We start from the raw sequence: 24,912 nt of genomic DNA on the forward strand, positions 1-24,912 counted from the left end.
TGGACAGGGAGGTCTGGCGTGCTGTGGTCCACGAGGTCGTGAAGAGTCGGACATGACTGAGCTACTGAACTGAACTGCTATGAAAGTGGGACAACTATTACATTTTATAAATGAGGAAAACTGTATTATCATAAGTTTAAGAAATTCCTCAAGATCACACAGCTGAATATAGTAGAGCTGGGATTTGATCCCATGCAGACTGATTCCAAATCCATTTCCAAGTTGTTTGCATTGCTGTGCTATAAATCCCCCTGACTTCATGTCTTCAGTGGTATGGACGTTACAGAAATGCACTATTGGCACCACAGAGAACAACAATATGTGTGGAATGACCCCAATTTACCTTTTCCCAACTGCCTGACTGCAGAAGTTGGTGGCACTGAATCACGAGAATCCTGAGTCTACATGTCCCAGGAAGTGACCTGCACTAAAGTTATCTGTGAACAACAGCTGAGTTGTGAGAAACTGCTTCAAGGTAAACTAACTCAGGAGCAGATAGAAACCCAAGTCTTTATTATTTTCCCAAATAAACTACCAGTACCTGCCTACAAAGGATCAAGGTTGATAATGGAGCATTTGAGTCATCATTGAATTTCAACAGTAGCTCTAGGTGCATATTCCTATTTCATCACTGATTTCAGAAACACTAGACATACATACTTCTATGACAAATTTGCATTAAATAGTTTCATCTGCAGAAAAATACTGCATGACCTCTATCAATATTGAGTGTGCAGCTTAGATATAGATTCTGGAAAGTCCTGGGCAATGTTCCAAGGCCAAATGAGACCTAGAAATATGTTTGGTTTTCTGCTAAGTTTTGCAGCTTTCTCTGGGTTTCTCTTCAGATGCTCACTTCACTTCCACCCAGGCTGGATAAATTTTCCATGGATGAATCATCTTCTTCCTAGGACTTGTACACAGCCAACACAGAATATGGGAGCAGAGCTTTCTTGGATCAGAACAGCTGAGCAGCTATTTCTCAAAGTCTCTGCTGTTGCCTCTTTTTCCCATTAGCTTCCACTGTAGCCTCTTCTTTTCCCTTCTAAGAATTTTCTAGTCTAGATTCTCATGGTAGCATTTCCTTCCTGGGTTATTTTATAACCCAGGTTTCTAATTTAGAAACCTTCTCTTAATTCAGCTGGCAGAAAGAAAACGTAATTTGTTTTGTTAGTGATCGTCATCTTGTTTCTCTTACTTCAAATTGTTGTCTAGTTTCCCCCCCTCCTTTTTTTTTTTTGGTCATTCTGTGTCATTTTCACAGCTTCTCCTCCAACCAGTCAGCCAATTATTTTTCAAGTGGCATCTCTCCCAGTGGCCAAATTTCTTTTTCCTGCTTAATGATGGTTGTTGTTGTTCAGTTGCCAAGTCATGTCTGACTCTTTGCAACCCCATGTACTGCAGCAAGCCAGGCCTCCCTGTCCTTCACCATCTCCTGGAATTTGCTCAACTATTATTGTAGCAATACTTAATACCAATACTATCTGTCATTCCATTTGCCCCTATTCCCAGCAGAGGAAAAGATTTTTATTTCTAGCATGAACATCGCTAGCAGCAATCACTATCTTCTCTATATTTGTGGTTACTCCAAAGCTGCTACTTTCTCAATTTTGAGAACCCACACCTTATTTTTCAAATCCTCTGGCACCAATTTCTTCTGGAAATTTCCTGCCAAAAGGGTCACATTTTTCACCAAAAAGACTAGAATAGGAAACCTTCTGATACCCTGTTCCTATTCATATGAAGGACTCAGTTGCAACATATACAGATGTTAAGAAAATTCACTTCAGTGTATTTTAATTTTCTTGTCTGTAAAGCAGCGCTCTCACTGATACTATCTGCAGCCTTAAACAGCTAACATGCACCACTGGGTGTCAAACCATAATTATACATAATCAGCAAACTGCAACTCTTTCAAAAGATTATAACTGATTAAACAAGAACTAAGAGCTAAAGAATCCAGGGTTAACAAATCATTCTTAGAATGATCATTTCAGAATAAGACAGCTGTAAGAAAGATTTTACTTATTGTGTAATGTGGAGTTGGTGGAAAAAAAACTAAACAGGAACAGCCATGAGTAATGAAGCAGTCCTTAGAAATGAGGCTATTTGGGGAAGAAAAGCAGAACTTTAAGTAAGTGACCCTTTCTTCAGTAATTTTAAGGAGACACAGCAATGGAGCAGTGTTTCTTATTTAGAAGAATTAAATTCTGTGTTGGATATTGCAAATAAATAGAAATTTAAGGGTCATCAGAAGTCACCATCTCCTCCCATTTGCTGCTTCCTACTGAACTCATTCTTTACAAGTGGGTTAGTTTTGTACTTTTTGTTGTTGTTTATTTGCAAAGATAGTGGTAAAGAGCAAATAAATCAGCAGGGAAAAGAGTTCCATGGAAGCAAGGAGGACAGACAGGCTCCACCAAAAATCTGCTAAGCAGTCTATAGTCCCATGGGCATCCCAGGGTAAAGGTTCAGAGGAACTGGCCTGGCCCACCCTCCAGGAACACAGCAAGTCTCCAGTTGAAACTGAATGGACCACTTGATTCAAAATTAACCCCTAGACACCTCTGCAAATTAGTCAATCTCTCCCTCCCTCCCTTTCTATTGACTACAATGCATCATTTTGTGTCATTATGCTTAGTTGACTGAAAACTATGTTCCCATTGGTTCCCTCTGGCCAGTGGGTACATAAACACCATAAATGCAGGTATCGTGTACATCTTGTTCATCATTTTGGCACTAATCCAGCACACAGTAGGCCCATAAGAAATAGTCATTAAATAAATACATGCATAAAGAAATGCAGTGATGTTAAAAGGCACCTTGAATAAGATTTTGATGGTAGCCCATCAGGTGCAATTTTTTAATGGAATATAAATTTGATTAAGAACAAAACAAACCCTTAAACTAGAAAGGAAAGGAGTCTTCTTTCCCTAAAACAGTGTATAGCTTCGACAGTGCTTCTAACTCGTTAGCACTTTTCTATATAAATAGATCATATGCTTACCTTTGTGTATAAAGTCTTTGAAACATAATTTTAAAATTTGAACCAGGACAAACAGATTGAATGGGAATTTAGTTTCTCTAAACAAGAATGGCAGAAGGAAGGATCAGATCTCTATTATGTGGCGTGCCAGCAGCAAATGACTCACACCCAGCTATGGCTCACAAGAGCAAGATGCAGAAAAAAATCTGTAAGGGTTTGGCCAAGAGAAAAACCCACAGGAGGTTACAAGGAGTAGCAGCCTATGAAAATCTGATACAGTTTATTAATATCTTGGCTGCCCCTCTGGGCTGAAACAAACATTTTTCTCCTGTTGTGCTTTGCTCATGTGAATAGCAAGAGTATTCTGAGATAACCAGTTAAATTCTGCCACCCAGACACACTGAAGGCAGCTATAAGATAATTTCTGATGTTTCATCAAATTACAAAAATTATCAGACTAATAAATTAGAACTTTTAAATATATGCAGCAGCTTGAACTACAGTATTGGTACAAGCTGATCTTACAAGTTGTTCCCTACAGAATAGAATTAATATGATGAAACTGAGTGAAGAAATAGAAAGAAAACACCCACACTGATTTTATTTTTATTGAAGGTAAAAACCACCTGCTCACATTTCTCTTCAAAGAAAAATGTTCAGTTTCATTTTTCTCTCACAGATAGAAAATGTACTGCACAGAATTGGAACGACTTCTTTTGTTTCTTGTTCTATCAGAGTTTGATTTGCATATTTGGGGACATGATAATGTGTTCTCTGTGATTTAAAGAGTTTATAAAAAGGTAATTTGATCTCAAATTATAGTTTTCTTTATTTCTAATACTGAAAGCTACACACCCTTCTGAGACGTGAGTCATGAGAGGAAGACATTAGCTTGCCTTGCATGAGATAATAAAAAAGTTCCACAGGGGACGAGTTACATATTATGACACTATGAATATAAGGCTCATTTGGATTTAATTCATCATTACATCATGTTGCACAGGAAAGCAATTTTTAAACAATAGAAGTGCACTTCATTTGTAAAGGACCCAGCTATAACACACAATCAGTTATTGAAGACAGAAACTGATTTCCCAAATCAGGCATATAAAATTTAATATATTTGCTCCAGTTATAATGAAAGGGAAGGGAACTTCAATACCATTTTTTCCAGATAAGATTGACTCTGTAAAATTTGGAAGATGCATTTTTGCTTTGGGAATTGACTACATTTTGATACCACCAAATTTAATAAGTTGAGAAGATAAAGCATTTTTAAAATATTTTAAATACTTGGTAGACACCTAGAATGTAATTTCAAATTCTATCCTATAAATTTATTATTACATTATTAAAAATAAGATCTCAGATTAATAAAATAAGGATAATGATGATCATGGGCTTTTAAAAAATTCAATTTTCCATATTATTCAGTTTAATCCTAAAGACTGACTAAATTATTCTAGAGTGGAAAATACCCAGCCAAATTGCATTGGTTTATTTAAGTTTCCTAAATCTGCATGTATTACTAGTTAGGGTTCTCCAGAGAAAGAGGACAGGATGTATGTATGTATATGTGTGTGTGTATATATAGAGAGAGACAGAGAAAGGAAGGGAGAGGGAGGGAAGGAGGGAGATATCTATTTTAAGAAGTCAGCTTCTGCAATTGTGGAAGCTTGACAAGCTCAAAATTTATTAGACCAGTAGGCTGGAGACTCAGAGAAGAGTTGCAGTTCAACTCCAAAGGTAGTCAGTGTGATGGTAGAACTCCCTCTTCTTCCAAAGAGGGCAGTGTTTTTCTATCAATGCCTTCAACTGATTGGTTGAAACCCATCCACATTATTAAAGATAATCTGCTTTACTCAAAGTCTACTGATTTATATGTTAATCTCATTTAAAACAAAACACTTTCACAGAAATATCTACAATACTGTTTGACCAAACATCTGTGCACTGTGGCCTAGCCAAGTTGATATATAAAAATAACCATCAAACTGTAGTTATATAAACATCTAACATTTGGGAAAAAATTCACCTATTCATTTTGTTACAGTTTCCCAAGATGGGGGCAGTGGAGAGGAAGCTTTCATCATCCATTTTTAAACATCTGCATTACCAACCAACTTTACTTTCTCTCCCATTAGATGCTGCTGGTGCTAAGTCATGTCAGTCATGTCCGACTCTGTGCGACCCCATAGATGGCAGCCCACCAGGCTCCCCAGTCCCTGGGATTCTCCAGACAAGAATACTAGAAATATCCATTTTAAAAAATTTAGGTGACTGCAATAAAATATGCAATGTTTACAAAATTCAGTTCAGTTTGGTCGCTCAGTCATGTCCAACTCTTTGCAACCCCAATAGACAGCAGCCTGTCCATCACCAACTACCCAAGCTTACTCAAACTCATGTCCATCAAGTCGGTGATGCCATCCAACCATCTCATCCTCTGTTTTCCCCTTCTCTTCCCATGTTCAATCTTTCCCAGAATTAGGGTTTTTTCCAATGAGTCAGTTCTTTGCATCAGGTGGCCAAAGTATTGGAGTTTCAGCTTCAACATCAGCCCTTCCAATGAACACACAGGACTGATCTCCTTTATGATGGACTGGTTCCATCTCCTTGAAGTCCAAGGGGCTCTCAAGAGTCTTCTCCAACACCACAGTTCAGAAACATTAATTCTTCAGTGCTCAGCTTCCTTCATAGTCCAACTCTCACATCCATACATGACTACTGGAAAAACCAAAGCTTTGACTAGACAGACCTTTGCTGGCAAAGCAATGTCTCTGCTTTTTAATATGCTGTCTTGGTTGGTCATAGCTTTTCTTCCAAGGAGCAAGCGTCTTTAATTTCATGGCTGCAGTCACCATCTGCAGTGATTTTGGAGCCCCCCCAAAATAGGTCTGTCACTGTCTCCATTGTTTCCCCATCTATTTGCCATTAAGTGATGGGACCAGAAGTCATGAACTTAGTTTTCTGAATGTTGAGTTTTAAGCCAACTTTTTCACTCTCCTCTTTCACTTTCATCAAGAAGCTCTTAGTTCTTCTGTCATAGGGTGGTATCGTCTGTATATCTGAGATATTATTGATATTATTGATTATTGATATTTCTCCTGGCAATCTCTATTCCAGCTTTTCCTTCATCCAGCCCGGCATTTTGCATTATGTACTCTGCATATAAGTTAAATAAGCAGGGTGACAATATGTAGCCTTGATGTACTCCTTTCCCAATTTGGAACCAGTTTACAAAATTACCTCTTTTAAATTACCTACTTTAAATTTCTCCTATAAATTACCCTGATGAGATTATGGGTTTAATGTTTTTTAGCTGCAATTGTCAAATATATTGCTTAATTTCTAAAGCCAGGATGGAGATTTTCAAATTGCAAATCTCAAAGGGCCATCCATGTAGGTTATTTGAATCTTGATTTTATTGACATTAAAAGGGGACATGAAAGAGAGAAATATGTAATCAGTTCCCAACCTTTCCATGTTTAACTATACTTCACTCCATTGAATGTGATCATTACCGACTTTTCTATTGCAAGAGTGTCAGGAAGTCAAGTGAATCCACAGGAAACTGACATACTTTATCCTCAGAGGAAAAGGTTTATTTTTCCCTTGTACTATATCTGACTGATCTTGTTCCTTTTTTTGGAATGAATAAGATCAAGAAGTGAATGGATGAAAAAGCCTATTATAGCCAATGTAGGAAAGATATAAGAAAAAATGTGATAAGCCTTAAGGTTGAGCAATTTTCATGATAGGCAGCCAGTAAGCACAGATGATCTTGATATATCTGGCAAAAATATTTCACTGACCATCACTGAAAAAGAGACCTATCTTTATGTAAAATACATTCCTCCCATTAAGAAAAAATAAAATTTGAAAAACTAAGAGTCCCTTTACCTTGATCCTTAAGAATCTAATTCATTCCTGGTGTTTCACATCAGAGACAGACTTAGTGAAAAAGAAAATTTGCTTACTAGGAAAGTAAGTAACCTAATTGTAGTATGTAACTTTGAATATAAAATAATTGAGTGTGGAGTGTGTAGGGAGCATGAAGAGGGCAAGAGATAAGGGATGGGATTGAGAGAAGGAGAGAAGGTAGAAGAAAAATCCTTTGATTCTACCTCACCATTAAAAAGGAAGAAAGCATGACTTCCAGCTGAACTGGCCCTAGCCTGAGACAACCCATTCCTGACACTGGCAGGGCATGAAAAGATCTGTAAGGGAATCTACTTTGCACCTCCATCAAACCTGTGATCAGAGAAATATCTTTCTGTGCAATTTTTAATTTCTTCTTTATAGAAAGGAAATGCTCTCTAGATTAAACAGAATATCATTAAAAACTGTCGAGTGATTGGCAGACTGCTTGGAATACAGCAGACACATAGCACATGTTTTCATTAGAGAAAAGAAAATCTGCTACCCTTAAAATCAACTTTTTAGCATATGCTATAGAATGTACATACATTAAAGAGTTAAAGGTTTTATATATATATATATATGTCTAATTTTGAATTTCAGTAATATACATAAAGAGCCAAAAGTATATGTTCTTTTCTTTTAAAAAATGATCATACACATAGAAGTGAAGGCTTTATAAGAAGGTCTATATTTTGGGTACATTGGCTCCTGCAATATTTACTGAGTGACCTTGTACTATCACCCAAGGACTGGGCCAGACTCACAGTTCTTTCTCTCCTGCAAGATAGAAGGTGGTTTATGTCAACAGAAAGAGAGAAACTAGAGTACTGATTGTCGCAGGGAAAGAGAGAAAGAACTCAGCTGGTGGGAGATCAAAAAAGGGGGTTATAGGGTCCCCTGGAGGCCAGTGGTCAGTACTCAGGCTTTCACTGAGGCACATGAACACCCTCGAAAGTTGCCTAGGATTAAGAAGGTGGCCTTTGCTTCAAAGACCCTCTGTCAATAATCCTCATTCATCCTCTTGGTGGGTGCTGCTCTTGCTCCTGCCAAAGGCCTAAGGATTGTGAAAGGCATGAGCTTTCATCTGTGAGTTGAACCAGTCAGTTAAGGGAATTAATGTCACTCTACATAACACTGAGAAACTCAGTGAGGCAGTTGCTTTATCTAAAGTCCAGAGTAATAAAATGTTATGGATAATTAAATAAATCTTATCCTTTGCATTTCTTTTGTGATTAAATTTGAGACAATATGTTTTTGCTATCTGGAGAGATCGATGATAGAATAGTTAATTACTTTCTTTAGGAACCATCACTCTATTATTGTTAAATTCATTCTGTTGTCATTTGCATAAATTGAATTATGTGCACCGCTTAAATACATTTACATGTTTTTCTCCAGTTCAAATGCCATTTGCTTTACTGCCTTCTTCATGTTTCCCAACCTTCCTGCTCTCATTCCCTCTAATACTAAAATTGGTTAGGGACACACACACACACACACACACACACACACACACACACAGGACAGGTCAAAATATAATTCAAGACAGAGGAAGAGCAGGAAGATGTCTGAAAAGTACAGCTCGAGACCAGAGAATAGTTGCTGATAGCATCATCATCAAACCTGGCATTTTAAAAGTATAAGAGTAAATTCATATATATATATACACACACATATACATACACACACAGATATATATATGTATAGAGAGAGAGAGAGAGCAAGCAAAAGCGAGCTAGGCGCGAGCTGTGGGATCAGAGGAGAAATAACTGAAGATAATTTATACATGTCCTAAACTTCTAAAGAGTTAATCATCAGCTAAGAAAGTATGGTGTTTTATTTCATGTTTGTAAAGATCATTTCACAGTATAACTTAACTCCTGGCTAATTACTTGTAATAAGCCAGAGAATAACAAAAAATACTGCCTCTGTCCAAATAAAGCAGATATTTAAAAAATCTAGGGATATTTCTTATTGTTCATTTCATTTTTATTTGTTAACAAATAAAATACATCAACTAAATGAAATTCAGAAAGATGGGACACCATATATGAAGTAATAGACTATTTCACTACTACAACATTCACTAAATATAAACTTTTAAATTATAAAAGTAGTTCATACATGCAAAAAGAACTACAAGTGGTCAATTAAGATATAAAAGTTTGTCAACACTATTTTTGGCCTATCAAAATGAAAAATACCAAGGACCTAGAAGGCTGGCAGTCCTGCAAGGCAATTTGGTACACAGTGCAAACAACTAAACAAATTTAAACTCTCTGAATCTGCGATCTGCTTCCAGGAATTTATTAGAAGGGGATAATTAAATACACACACTTATGTATGAAGATGTAGGTACAGCCTACATTTATGTAAATGTAAATGTACATTTATAAAGAACAGGTCAATAAATTCAGGTCCTCTACATAAGGAAACACCAGCAACATTTTAATGTAATGATTCAATTCTGTGTTTATTGGTTTGAAAATGGTTCTCAATATATTGTAAGTGGAAACAATTCAAAAGCAGATGTCAAAAAATATACATGGTATAATGCAATTTTGCTGCTTGATAGGAAAAGATAGAAAGAATAAAATTATGGGAGTAAAGTGGTAAGATTGTGGGTGTATATTTTTTTCTAATTTTCTGTCTACATTTCACTTATAAGAAGGGGAAATAATAATTCCCTTTTATTAAAAAAAAGATACAATATTAGCGATAATCAGAAAGTGGAAAGGAACTAAAGAGCCTCTTGATGAAAGTGAAAAAGGAAAATGAAAAAGTTGGCTTAAAAGTCAACATTCAAAAAACTAAGATAATGACATCTGGTCCTCTCACTTCATGGCAAATAGAAGGAGAAACAGTGGAAATAGTGACAGACTTTATTTTCTTGGGCTCCAACGCTTTGCCCACCTGATGAGAAAAATTGACTTAGTGGAAAAGACTCTGATGCTGGGAAAGATTGAAGGCAGGAACTGCGGATGACAGAGGATGAGACGGTTGGATGGCATCACCGACTCGAAGGGCATGAGTTTGAGCAAGCTCCGGGGGTTGGTGATGGACAGGGAAGCCTGGCGTGCTGCAATCCATGGGGTTACAAAGAGTTGGACACAACCAAGTGGCTGAACTGAACTGAATCAACAGCCTTCCTGCTGGGTTCAGCCAATCAACAGATAACTAGAAGGAGGGCAGAAGGAAGAGAGAAGCCATGGTACTTTTTATTCTGCTTTCGGTGGTGCCTCTGGCTGAGGTTACATCCCCCACCAACCCATTTGTGTATGCAGAAAGTTCCAACTTCCACTGAGTTTCCCCGACTCACTCTGTTTCTCCCGCCTAGGTTTAGTAATGACTCCATTCTGCTGTTCAATGTTGGCTGTCTCAGTGTCCCCAGATTGGCTTCTCAGTTTTTTGTCTCGTTTGAAATGATTTCCCTATTTTAAATGCCCTCTCTTTTAAATATTCAGGGAGTTTTCTGCTGTGGTTGGAACCCAATTGATACACTCACTCATTATAAGACAAGGTTGTATCTCTCACTCAATTCACTATAAACAATTGACATTGAGAAATACCATGGAAATTGTTAGTTTCTTCATTTGACAGAGACATAGAAAGACATAGAAAACAAATGACCATGAGTCACTGAGATGTGATGTTCAGAAAGTATATTTCGCCAACATCAGTGCATGTGATATGTCAGTACATAGATTAAATGACGCATCTACAGTGGGCATGCTCCCTAGAAGATCCCTAGAAATGCACATGAGCTAACATATTGATGGTAATAAGCTGGTGTAACCCAAAAGGACCTTATGACCTAATATCCCTTTCTCTTGATTACCTACACACAACAAAAATGTTTAACTTAGGATTAGTCTTTATTACCAAGTATGGAAAACACAAGTGAACACTAATAATTACTCTTCCCTTCCAGTTCCTCACCTCTCTAAATATGTCAACTAGGAAACCCTTTACAATTCAACATATATGTTTATGATAGGATAAGCAAAATTTAACTTACCCATTTGTCATATGATTTGAGTGGAGCTTTTCCCAAGAACTCAGAATTAAAGCCTGATAAAAATATTTTAAAATTTAACTTATAAATAACACATTCTGGCTAAAGAGGTCATAGGCAGAAAATTACCTTAAAAGAGAAATGACCTTTAACAACTGCCTGATACATGCAACCCAATGTGTTTCAATAAAAATACTCATTGGGAAGCTCAGTGATGCAGGGGACCAAATACTACCAGTGCTTGCCTACCTCCTGACAGTTATTTCAGTCCATAAAGCACATTTATTTTATTCTGATGTCATTAAAAATTTCAATCATATGGCTAATGCCCTAGTTTTTATTACATGTACATCCAGCAATCTTTGCATCCCAGTTTGCCCTACCTGGGATTTCCGAAGAGGGAGAAAATATAGTGGCTCAAGTCTTTTAGTCTCTACAGTGGTTATGGTTCTTATCATTGATTATTAAAGCAGCATCATAAATTTGTATTATAGTATCATAAATCTGAAACCATGCATCCCCCTCTGTGAAGGTGTTGTGGTAAGTTATGTCTCTCAGCTTGCCAGACTAACTTTAAACCACGGAAACATCACCAGTAGGATATTCCCTGTAAGACAACTTTCCCAGGAGATGCATCCCACCAACATCCATTTTTTGCACACCTACCTGAAAGACTTCTTAATATCTTCTGCTTGGATTGTCTTGAGAATCTCCTGGTATAACTGAAGATCAAGTGTTCCTGAAGATGTAGCACTTGAAGGGCAATTTTTACGTGAGTAATAGCCTATCAAGATTCCAGAAATAAATAAAATGATTGCCGTGCAAAATATTTTTAAAAGGCGGCAAAAGTTGCAGGAGTTGCTCTTTGGTGCAGATCTTGTATAATGGGTCACATAGTCAGATTCTTCTTGAAGTCTCTGAAACCTTCCTTTGGGTGAAGTTGCTGGTTGAATGGGATCAAGATTGAGGTCTGCAGTCTCTGAATTTTCCAGGTTCTGATGCTCAGCACTATTTAGCTGGAACTGGTCAAAACCAGGCTCCTCCAGTTCCTTTTCCATGTCCCACTCTAAGTCAAGTGCAGTGGCTTGGAGGTCATCATTGTCTAAGTACTGTGAATGTCCTGGAGCTCTTTGATCAGCACTGACCTTCTGATAGGCCATTTTTTTACCTGTGAAAATAAGAGAAGTATATTTTCTGAAAATAAATCAACAAAGACAACCTCCAAGATGAAAACAAAACAGTACTCTATATCACGTTCTAAGTCACTTCAGTCATGTCTGACTCTTTGAGATCCTTATGGACTACAGCTTGTCAGTCTCCTCTGTCCATGGGATTCCCCAGGCAAGAATACTGGACTGAGTTGTCATGCCTACCTCTGGGGCAGTCTTCCGAATCCAAATTAGTTGTTTAGAAAATTGTAATGATTATGAGTAGGGGAAATACATCATTCCTGTAGTATGCTTATATGAATGCATGCATGCTCAGTCATGTTCAACTCTTTGGGAACCCGTGGACCGTAGCCCTCCAGGCTTCTCTGTCCATGGGATTTCCCAGGCAAAAATACTGGAGTGGGTTGTCATTTCCTCCTCCAGGGAATCTTCCCAACCCAGGAATCAAACCCGCATCTCTTGCATTTCCTGAATTGGCAGTCAGATTCTTTACTGCTGAGCCACTGGGGAAGCCTCCCTAAAGAAAATCATTCAATAATAATTTAATCTTATCCTGTGCTGTTGATGTTTACTATAGGAGAAAAGACAGTAAATAAATTAGAAGACACTTGATGCAAAACTATGAGAAAACATAATACACACACATACACACACACTATTCCTCTGAAGCTCAGGAGAATAAAACTCAAATGCACAACTGCATTAAAGATAATGTATGTAATGAAGAAAAAGTTTAAACTCTTTTTTCAAGGTCACTTTTAAGGAAAACTGAGAACAGAAGCAATAATGATGTGACTTTTTAAGTTAAGATGAAGTGGGAGTTGGGGGAAGAGCCTGGGATCAGTTACATTACCAGAGCTCATCTTAAAAACGCAAGTTTAGGATAAGAATGAGAACAGTAAAATGAAGAAGCACCTCTACAGAAATTCAAGAAGCAAAATACGGTGTTTTGCCTACTCATGAGTTATCAAAATGACTGGAAAACCTTAACACTACCATAGAAAGCTAACATGTTCCCTGGGATTAGTGACATGAATTGGCCTGGCTCGCTGAACTTTAAATAAAGTCTGGGATGGCACCTATCCAAACAAGGAAGCCTTCTGCCAGGATAGGAGGGTTTAGTTCCATAACCTTGCTACAGAGTGGCAGATGGAGGCTTTTCTCCCCTACCCAGTTCTGGATGACACTGTGCTGTATCCTGCAGGGTGGTATTAGGATAACTGGGCTAATTAACTACAAGTGGTCTTCAGTCTGGATGCAGGAACACACTGGTGTATTGTGGTTGCAGATTAAGAGTATTTATACTTAAATTTTCTGTGTGTTAGATTTGTCATCCCAGCTGGATTCTTAGGTCTCTCGCTATGTTTTATGATTTTTCTATGTGCCCCACTGTGGTGGGTGCAAAACAGAAGACAGCTGACAACTGATTTCCTAAATGCCTTAGGGCCAGTTCTGAACAAGTGAACTCTAATGAAAAAGATACTAAGGCTTCATGAGAGAGTGGCATTATGTACAGAATTATGGGTATATACAATTTCAATCCTGGCTGGCAGATGTCCATATACATTAAAACGTCCTGAATGTTTAAGACAGTTCAAGTACCATTAAATATTAACTTTACAATATAAAAATTTTAACTCTGATTAGATTTCTCATCTGCTACCATATCATCTAGGATTTCTTCTTGTCCAGAGCTGACTCAATAAAGATGAGTATCTAATATATGTCAGGTACTGGGATAGGCAGTGAAAACAAAGATGAATGGGTCCCTATTCCTCAAGTAAGGAATGATTCAAAAAGAGCAACAGGCATTTGAACAAAAAAGTCAGTCACATAACAAATACAAAATGCAAGGGAGACTCAGTGGTGATGGATTCTAGCAGGAAATGTGGGAAATGACTCTCTGTTCAAGTTATTTCTAACTGGAGAGAAAAGAGAACTACTACTGGAGAGAAGGGAGAAGTTAAACTAGGGCAGACAAGGGGTGTGAGAGGAGAGCAGCTAGGCAGGGGTGAAATATGTAAACACACAGATAAATACGAGTGTATGGTTCATGGACCACTTGATAAATCCAGACTGGTGTGCTATGCCAGTGGATGGAGCACAAGAGCCTGAGTTGGAGAAAAAGCCAAGAAAGGGTAATCGTGGGCAAAAGGCTCACCTTCTCTGCAACTCAGGGTCTTCATTTGTGAAACGGGCATGATGGTAACATAAACCTCATAGTACCATCAATAGAATTAACTGAGAAAGTGAACCTAAAACACCAATTTTGTGTCGTACAGGCTGTATAGGTTTGAAGGGCCATTTCTTAGAAGAGGGAGGACTATCAAGGATTGTTGAAAGAAATATAATGAGTTAGATAATACAGAATACATAATTCTTCACGACACTGTGGAAAAGGGAAGAGGTTGCATAATATGCTCACGCACATACGGTTGACACAACATGATACTTGTTTCACAGTTAGTCTCTATGTAGACTGAGGTCTTTTTTTAAAGTGTCACATGACATACTAACTGTTATGCAGGTGCTTAATTGGTACTATGTATTAGAACAGCCTCAGGAGGGACTCTTTTCTTCCCCTCCCTCTTCTGTTCTGCCTCCTTCCCTCTCCCCTTTTTCTGCTTGACCTGGTTTCCACAATGATTAAAAAAAAAATGCATTATTTTAATTCTGTCTTTGGTCACATCAAGACAAGCAGAGAAATGGAATGATTATGGAGTTAGTGATAATTATTGACAGGTTAGGAGATGGTTATAGTTGGTTAAAAAAAAAAAAACAGCATGAGACATTACTAGAGAACAGGAAAAAGCTGAAGGCAGTAGAAATAAAGTGTCTTTAAAATCTATGATTCTAACTTCTTTCATATTACACAGGAAGAAGCTGATGTCCAATGCTGAATCATTCTTTTGTCTGAGAAAAGTGATATTTGGGGGACACATTTCAGGTGATTTGTGGTTTTATAAAACTATGAGATTAATGTTAGTGATTAATAAGCTGTGGTGTTAAAAACCACACAATCCATTTTTTAATGTACACTGCAAAACACTACAATTTCTAGCAGTAATCAAAATTTTGTTCTTATTTGACTTATCTTGACATATGATTACTTACTTCTTTAACAGTGCAGTTTATGCATTATTGATTTATTTAGACACTGTTGCAATATAGTTTTCTAGATTTTTTTTCCTCCAATTTTAATGAATCAGAGTGTCTCTAATAGTTTTCTTTAAAAATACTGAATTGTAGACTGTGGTTTATGCTCAAGGAAGATTTTGGCACATAGAACTTACTACAGAAATGTGAGATCTCTAATTCTGACCTCTAATACAAACATTCAAAGTCATTTTTCTACAAATCATTTACAAACCAACTGCAGTGATGAGGAAGAGTTTTCATTTCTAGCCTGACAATAGGCATTCCATCACCTGTACATCAGCAATTTAACGCTTTTCAAACATCAGACAGAGCCATCAATTAGAATGTTATGCAGATACAGATATTAACTCCTCACCATGATGGATATCTCCCTAACATCCTTACTACCACTTCTGAACTCATTACACATTTATAAATTTACACTAAATTCTATCTTCCAGGAGAGCAGTATCTGCCTGGATTGAGTCACTTGATCTAACAAAACCCAAAATTTTAGGAACATTTTCAAAGAAATAAGTATGTGATAACACATATAATGGGCTTCCCTGGTCCCTCAGCTGGTTAAGAATCTGCCTGCAACGTGGGAGACCTGGGTTCTATCCCTGGGTTGGGAAGATCCCCTGGAGAAAGGAATGGCCACCCACTACAGTATTCTAGCCTGAGAATTCCATGGACTGTATAGTCCATGGGGTCTCAAAGAGTCAGACACAACTGAGCGATTTTCACTTTCAACATATATAATAAAGCATTAAAAAACTTATTTGATAAATTTATATTATAGATCATTAGAAATTCATTTGTTTAAAATCTTTGTTAAGGAAAAGATGGGGCTTCCCTAGTGGCTCAGATGGTAAAGAGTCAGTCTGCCAAGCAGGAGACCCAGGTTTGATCCCTGGGTCAGTTAAGATACCCTGGAGAAGGAAATGGCAACCCGCTCCAGTAGTCTTGCCTGGAGAATTCCATGGACAGAGGAGCCTGGTGGGCTACAGTCCATGGGTTGCAAAGAGTCGGACACAGTTGAGTGACTAACACACACACGCACAGAGGAAAATATTATACCTTTTTACAAAAAAATAAATCTCAGCCCTGACAGTTTTGTTTCACTTACCCTATTTAAAATGCACTTCTCAAAAATTAAACTGAATAAAATTAATAATATATTCAGTTTTAAGTAAGGATGAATCATTTCATTTGTCCCATAAATAATGTCGCTTTCTTTAAAAACCTATTACCCATGAGATCAAGCAAAGGAAATATCACTTTTTTTTTCCATCAGAACTTTCAAATTCCCAAATACAATGTAAATTTTATATTGTAAAAAGAAATCTTCAGCAAAATTAGTATATCTTAGGTATGATTGCATAATTAGGTCAAACTTCATACATTTTCTATAACTGATGTACTTGATTCATTTTAATTTATACTGTCAGATTAGTTTACAGCTACCATATATGAGTAATTAAAAAAAAATACATGGGGCAGATTTTATAATCTACCACATAAATTTTTCCCTAAAAGAGATGTATTTAGTAGGTATACATCAAGGCACAGAAATTTGTTACCTTTCTTGAAATAGAAGTATTTGTAGCATCCTTACATTCTTTATTATACTACTTTTTGTTTTGTTATAAAACTTAATTTTTATGAAGAGCACAATTTTCAAATACCTTATTTGTTTAGGTGGAATCCCTTCCTACCCAGGCCCACAGCGCAGTCTAAATTGTTTTTAAAATTCAGTATACTCAAACATTTATCTTTTATACATACTTATTCTTTTGTAAGGGAAAGAAAACAAACATAAGATGAACTAAGAGATATTTTTCTACATTATGACAAGCTTAGATCAATAAAAATGAATTTGTATTCTTACTAAGCATATGAGTAGTTTAAAATAAATTGATACTTCTGAATGCTATCTTTCACACATTTTTACTGGCTGAAACTAAGTAAGTTATACAGGTACAAAAAATGAATAAAGAAATAGGCTAAAATTTCAGTATATAAAATACAGTCTTTCAAATCTAGCAGCCCAACAGCTGGCAGATACTTTAGAAAATAAATACACACTAAATGAAAGTTTTATTTTAATAAGTTATATATTACAGATGCCACTTAGAAAGAAAATTATGGTGCTGTTACTTCCTTGCTCAGCAATTGCAATGAGGGAATTTACTACATGAATGCTCTGACCTTTTCAATCTCTAAATTAACACTATAGTCAGACTACTTGGTTCAAATCCTAGCTCTGCTATGGAATTTAAACTGATCACTTAATATTTTTATGCTTAAACTCCATATTTGTAAAATGGATATATAATAAGAGCATTGTATTTGCAGCATTACTGCAAGTGATATAAATTATTAAAGGTGCTTAGAACAAGGTCTAACACGGTGTAAGTGATCCACTAACACAGCATCACTCCACATCTATAAAGTTTAAGAAATTAAATATTTGGAGCATGCAACTTTAAAATACAGACTTAATTAAATTATGACCAGAGGGCTTAGGTTTCAATCACAAGAACCTGGAGATAATGAGGTGGAGCAGTGCACTCAAGCACTTTTGAGAATGGGAAGCATCTGTTAGTCATTAACTGTGCTTCAGATAGATATGAGAGAAGTGGGGCTAATATGTACACAAAAGTTATCATTAATTTGACCTGCAACTGCCAATTCTGCATTATGCTATTACAGAGTTGAGTTTCTTTACAGTCAATTTAAAAAAAAAAAACAATAGCTTTTCCATAACGCTCAAGAGTTCAGTTTAACAATTTCAGGAATTAGTGATAATTAATCATGAACATGGGTTAGGCATGTTTTTTTTGTAGAAAACCATATTTGCTTAGATGGTTGACTTGATCCACTCACTATGATAATACTGATAGTATTTTAACTGTAACAGTATAAAAGACCACATAGATCTTATTAGAATTACGAACACATCTAAAGGCTTTTCTACTTGTAAAAGTTATTTTACAAGTAAGATAAATAAATGAGGCTGGCAGATTAATTTGAAAACATAAGGCAGAATCTTAATTTCCTATGACAGCTCTATGATTGAATCTTTATTGTACAATGGGGAAAAATATATTCATATAGTGTTTCCTGAAGCTTTGAATGTCAAATCATTTGCTGGTTGGAGTGGATTGATTTGAGGCAAAGGCATTTCTTAGAAATGTCAGTGCATCATCAAAAGGCATTCATTATGCACCTCCGTGCAGCATCACTTTAGATGCTGCACCAGTGAACTAGGAGTGCCCAGAGGAATTTTTATATTTAAGTTTAAGGATATTCCTTATAGGCTGAAAACATTTGACATAAATTTTTCAGTATGAACCTAGTTTGTACAAATAAAGCCTTTATTTGTGAAATAAATTTCTGTTGTTGAAAGCTTTAATGGTCTCAACTTGAGAGCAGGGCCAAAGATAAAACTATAAAAAGAGTAATACAGAAGACTCTCTTCCCTGACTTAATTTTTTCAGTATAATGAGATTTTTTTTTTCCATCTGGTTTTGTGAAATGGAACCTGGCAATTGTTACAGTGTCTGGAAAGGCAGTAAGAATTCCTTATTTAATTGCAATTTTGTATGATAACTGTATAAAATAAATGACAATTATTTGTTGTTCATGCTTTACTAATTTCAAGATTTTATAAAGTAAGGGGAAATTATTATCTGTGCTTTATTTTCAAGGGGTAAAAATACAGTTAGGCCAAACCTACTCTGAAACAAGTAATTGTACACTGAATTTAGGGAGAGTAGATCATCAACCTGGAGGTATATAACTAAAACTTAACTCCGAGGCCTGAGTACTTTGATCTCTAAATGACATGTAAAAGGTATACTTCTAGGATGCCAAATTTATGAGCTATAAATTGCAAAATGCAGTCATAACCATTTGAGGGAAAATTATTTGATGAAATCCTGCAGGTTTGTGTAAGTATGCTTTATATCACTTGCATATGTATAACCACCTGGCAGTTTCCTGAGTGGGCTGGCCTTCCTTTGGGTACTTATGTGTAATGCACACTAACTGAATAGCTTCTTGGGCCCACCCAAGTTCCTGCATTTAAAGGAAGGTTTTCTAATATTAAAATGATATAATTCAGTACAAAACTTGGCAAAGAGAAGACAATTTAAATGAACTGAAATAATGAAGTATACTCTATGGCTCACTTGAACAGGTAGATACTCTAGATAGTACTACGTGTTCAAATTATTATGTGAGTTTCAATTTCCACTAGCATCATAAAACTATTTAGGGATATGTAAATCATTCCTGTTTCTGCCATGACTCCTTTCCTGGTCTTTTCTGATGTTGATTCCTTCTAGATTCTAGAGTATCCTTTGTTTCCAGGTCATCGTTCCATTTATTGTAAAGTATTTAAAGTATCCACTAACCTGCACAGAATTTACATCCTGTCCCCCTTCAGAGTAATGCACATGGCCTACATTAGAAATGCACATACAGGAAATAAAGGACACCACAAACTATAAAATAAATCAGAGGATAAAAACTCTGATCATGTAAGGAAAGCCACTGAAATTCAGCTTTAATGTAGTTGTGAGCTTCACTGCAGTCAGGATGCAGAAGGGTCTGCACGGTCTTCTTAGGCTCAGTCAGCCTTCCCCTAATCTCACTTGTTAATTATAAAACTGTCAGTTTTAGCTGAAGAGTTTACATTTATTTTTTTGAGTTCTCTCTCTTTGCAGTTGCAAATTTCCATATTGGTGAACAACTTTCTCTATCTAGTCAGAGAAATCCAAGAGTCTCTTTTTATCTTTAACTCTCAGATTTGAATATATAACACCCCCATGTTATGGTATCCAAAATCATATGCTAATAGATGATTTATGGAGCCCTTAAAATAAGCAAGGATTTAATATAAGGTTAACGCAATGTACACGATATCATTTAATCAAACAATTCTATATGTTAAGTACTATTACTATTTCCATTTAACAGATGAGGTATCCAGGTGATACTAGCGGTAAAGAACCTACCTGTCAATGTAGAAGACATAAGATGTGGGTTCAATCCCTGGGTCAGGAAGATCCCTTGGAGGAGGGTATGGCAACCCACTCCAGTATTCTGGCCTGGAGAATCCCATGGACAAAGGAGTCTGGTGGGCTACAGTCCATGGGGTTGCAGAGTTGGACATCACTGAAGCAATTTAGCAAGCACCCGTGACTCAGGGATTAAGTCATTTCCCCAAGGTCTCACAGCTATTAAAGTGCAAGTAGCTGGAGCATCACAACTGACCTGTCAAATTCCAAAACCTACTCTTTCCAAACATTACAGCTTCAGACTCTGAAAGTCCCCCAAAGCTGGTATGATGTTAGCAGTTTCAGAGATCTGATGGGCTTATTTATCCTTGTTTTGTCACCAATATGACTACAAGCACCAGATGTGCATTAAATCTGAATGATTCTGCCTGGATCCTTAGATTCCACTGGAGGCTCCTCTGACTCCAGGACCTAAGAGATCTCTGTGGCTTTTGCTCTCCACATTGCCCTGGCTCACACTGATGTTTCTGGGCACTGGTTTTGAATAATGGAAAATTGCTTCCAAGTCCATTGCTCTGAGGGAAAAAACACAATCTCTAATTTATGGTCTCCTCTAAGCAATACTTTGTCAAAATTTCTTTTCTCTTGCTGCTGCTGCTAAGTCGCTTCAGTCGTGCCCGACTCTGTGCGACCTCATAGACGGCAGCCCACCAGGCTCCCCCGTCCCTGGAATCCTCCAGGCAAGAACACTGGAGTGGGTTGCCATTTCCTTCTCCAATGCATGAAAGTGAAAAGTGAAAGTGAAGTCGCTCAGTTGTGTCCAACTCTTAGCGACCCCATGAACTGCAGACTACCAGACTCCTCCATCCATGGGATTTTCCAGGCAAGAGTACTGGAGTGAGTTGCCATTGCCTTCTCCGTTTTCTCTTGCTACTGGGGGACAAAGAGCAGAACAATTGTGCTTAGAACTTGGAAACTACAGTTCACATTCAACCAGCTGCTGTCCTATTTTTAGGCATTCAAACCCTTTGAACAAGCCCTAATATATGTGGTTTGCATGAGTCTAAGAGGCCTTGAGAATGTCAGGAGTTAATGTGTCAATACATAGTCACTGCTCTGCTCTGAGACCTGCCTGCCAGGAGGAGCCCCTTAGCTTGATAGATACACTGCAATTTTTTATCCTTTCAGCCAATGTGAATGATCTTAAATTGCTGCTTTTTGACTACAGCTCTTGGATTTCTGGGAACAGACAGAAGAAGCTTTTATCTACATGAGGCCACTAAGCACTCTATTTTTCACTTTTTTCAAAGGTACTTATTGGCTTACTTTTTAAATAGCTTTACTCTTCAGAAAGTATCAACAGGTTTCTACCAACTGGAAGTGCTTTATTTTAAAATTTGTATCCCTATGTTTCCTAAAATCATAACACAGAAAGACTATTCAAGGTCTGGGTTGGTAATTAAAGGCACCCAGAAAATGTGCTTTTTGTTTTCGAAATGATTCTTCTCATACTTGGTCCTTAAGGGTGTTATTAGGAAAAAAAAAATGTTAATAGATGGTGGGAAAGGAAGCAATCCAGAAAAAAACACTGGTAGAGAATGTTTATGTTCACTTAAAATTCAGTTAGAAAATATGTATCATATTCAGTTCAGTTGCTCAGTTGTGTCCAACTCTTTGTGACTCCATGGACTGCAATGGACTGCAGCATGCCAGGCCTCCGTGTCCATCACTAACTCCCGGAGTTTACTCAAACTCATGCCCATCGAGTTGGTGATGCCATCCAACCATCTTATCTTCTGTTGTCCCCTTCTCTTCCCACCTTCAATCTTTTCCAGTATTAGGGTCTTTTCAAATAAGTCAGTTCTTCACATCAGGTGGCCAAAGTATTGGAGTTTCAGCTTTAGCATCAGTCCTTTCAATGAATATTCAGGACTGATTTCTTTTAGGATGGACTGGTTGGATCTCCTTGCAGTCCAAGGGACTCTCAAGAGTCTTCTCCAACACCACAGTGCAAAAGTATCAATTCTTCGGTGCTCAGCTTTCTTTGTAGTCCAACTCTCACATCTATATGTGACCACTGGAAAAACCATAGCTTTGACTAGACGGACATTTGTTGGCAAAGTAATGTCTCTGCCTTTTAATATGCTATCTAAGTTGGTCATAACTTTTCTTATAAGGAGCAAGCATCTTTTAATTTCATGGTTGCAGTCACCATCTGCAGTAATTTTGGAGCCCAAAAAAGTGAAGTCTCTCACTGTTTCCCCATCTATTTGTCATGAAGTGATGGGACCAGAAGCCCTGATCTTAGTTTTCTGAATGTTGAGTTTTAAGCCAACTTCTTCAGTCTCCTCTTTCACTTTCAAGAGGCTCTTTAGTTGTTCTTCATTTTCTTCCATAAGGGTGGTGTCATCTGCATGTCTGAGGTTATTGACATTTCTCCCGGCAATCTTGATTCCGGCTTGTGCTTCATACAACCCAGCATTTCTCATGATGTACTCTGCACATAAGTTAGATAAGCAGGGTGACCATATAAAGCCTTGATGTACTCCTTTCCCGATTTGGAACCAGTCTGTTTTTCCATGTCCAGGTTTAACTGTTGCTTCCTGACCTGCATACAGAGTTCTCATATTAACCACCCCAAATCTATATTGGGTAAATTCTGAAAAACTATCCTTCAGCTAAACATCCGGGAGTAAAATCCTGATGCAACAATTTTAGTATTAAGTTTATAAGTTATTACACCATGGAGTTAAGAAAATTAAAATTGGAAATTTACCCCAAAATACAATGATAGGAATTCACTATAGTTAACAGCATTGTATGCTCCTTATAGACAAAGATCTTGTATATTAACTCACATAACCTTAGAGCTAAAAATGAAATTAAGTGAATTATTATGTTTGCAAAAGTAGTAGAAATACATTAACTGTCAGAAAATAAATAATTACAAAGCTTTTAATTGACAACTGATGGCAGAATCACAATTGAAATGCTTTTTAACATAATCTCAAGCAGAACAATAGAGCAACAATTTGCCCAAGATTTTGCTATTCTTTCTTACTTCTAAAATGCCATATCCATAATTATATACATATATATATATGAAGCTAAACAAAAATATATTTTTGCAGTGTTTTCTTCTAGATCTCCCACTCATACAAAAAATATAATGTTATCTAGAGTAAAGATGACAAAATTATTTTAACACACAAAGTCCAAATTCTTTCTATAAGTGACCTTTCTTTTAAGTATGATAATACTAGTAACTATTAACCTTTTCAATAAAGAAAAGATTTATTAAAGAAGAAACAGGATGAGAAATACAATAGCAATATACTACATCTATATAACAATTTGATATTGAGAAGCTAATTTTATTACTAATTTACATACATGCATACTAATAGTTATGAGTAAATTAAAGCTACTACACAATTTACCAAAAACTATATTAGTCACAGCTTATGTCATTTATATTTATGAACAGGAATATTATAAAAAATGGAAGACCTCCAATGGCACATAAAAGTAATGCTGATATGAAATTAAATGTCAGGCAAAAGTCATGAAAATGCAATATTCACAAAGGCATTAAATGTAAAATGTTTAGCAGAACTTTTATATAATTGACAATATTGAAAGGTAGTTTATTATAAAACATGCAAACTTTTCAAACTCACCTAGCACTTCAATTTTAAAATGTCAAATGTCACTTTACCAACATGAATTTTAGCTTTTTTTCTTATTTTCTTTCTTTCTATGATATATCCTTTATCTTTTTTCTTTATATTTTTGCTTCCCTTCAGCCATTCCCATTATTTTGTTTTCCCTTTCCCATTTTTACTTTTTTCACTGTTGATGTTTCAGGCAATTGTTGAAGATAAAATAACTGAACCTAAAGAGATCATTTAATTCTTTTCTATATATTAGGAATGATGTATCTTGAACAATAATCAGTGGATTTATTTGAAATGAGAACCTGATGGTGAAATCAAAGATTACATTTGGCCCTACCATTCCAGTCACACCAAATCTTTTTTTTTTTTTTTTTTAATTTTTTTATTAGTTGGAGGCTAATTACTTCACAACATTTCAGTGGGTCTTGTCATACATTGATATGAATCAGCCATAGATTTACACTTATTCCCCATCCCGATCCCCCCTCCCACCTCCCTCTCCACCCGATTCCTCTGGGTCTTCCCAGTGCACCAGGCCCGAGCACTTGTCTCATGCATCCCACCTGGGCTGGTGATCTGTTTCACCATAGATAGTATACATGCTGTTCTTTTGAAACATCCCACCCTCACCTTCTCCCACAGAGTTCAAAAGTCTGTTCTGTATTTCTGTGTCTCTTTTTCTGTTTTGCATATAGGGTTATCGTTACCATCTTTCTAAATTCCATATATATGTGTTAGTATGCTGTAATGTTCTTTATCTTTCTGGCTTACTTCACTCTGTATAAGGGGCTCCAGTTTCATCCATCTCATTAGGACTGGTTCAAATGAATTCTTTTTGACGGCTGAGTAAAATTCCATGGTGTGTATGTACCACAGCTTCCTTATCCATTCATCTGCTGATGGGCATCTAGGTTGCTTCCATGTCCTGGCTATTATAAACAGTGCTGTGATGAACACTGGGGTGCATGTGTCTCTT

The 24,912-nt window shown here is 36.7% G+C and overlaps 1 protein-coding gene across 8 annotated transcripts in view; it reads right to left on the minus strand.

The window, feature by feature from the left end:
- Window positions 1–24,912, minus strand: part of NAALADL2 (N-acetylated alpha-linked acidic dipeptidase like 2) — a 1,484,447-nt gene that overhangs the window by 794,715 nt on the left and 664,820 nt on the right. For all 8 annotated transcript variants that reach the window (XM_043473697.1, XM_043473696.1, XM_043473703.1 and 5 more), the window contains one exon: window positions 11,592–12,093. In XM_043473697.1, coding sequence (XP_043329632.1) covers window positions 11,592–12,093 — 502 coding nt within the window. The remainder of the gene's footprint in view (window positions 1–11,591; window positions 12,094–24,912) is intronic.

This window comes from Cervus canadensis, chromosome 7, assembly GCF_019320065.1.
Source record: "Cervus canadensis isolate Bull #8, Minnesota chromosome 7, ASM1932006v1, whole genome shotgun sequence".
Taxonomy (NCBI): Eukaryota; Metazoa; Chordata; class Mammalia; order Artiodactyla; family Cervidae; genus Cervus; species Cervus canadensis.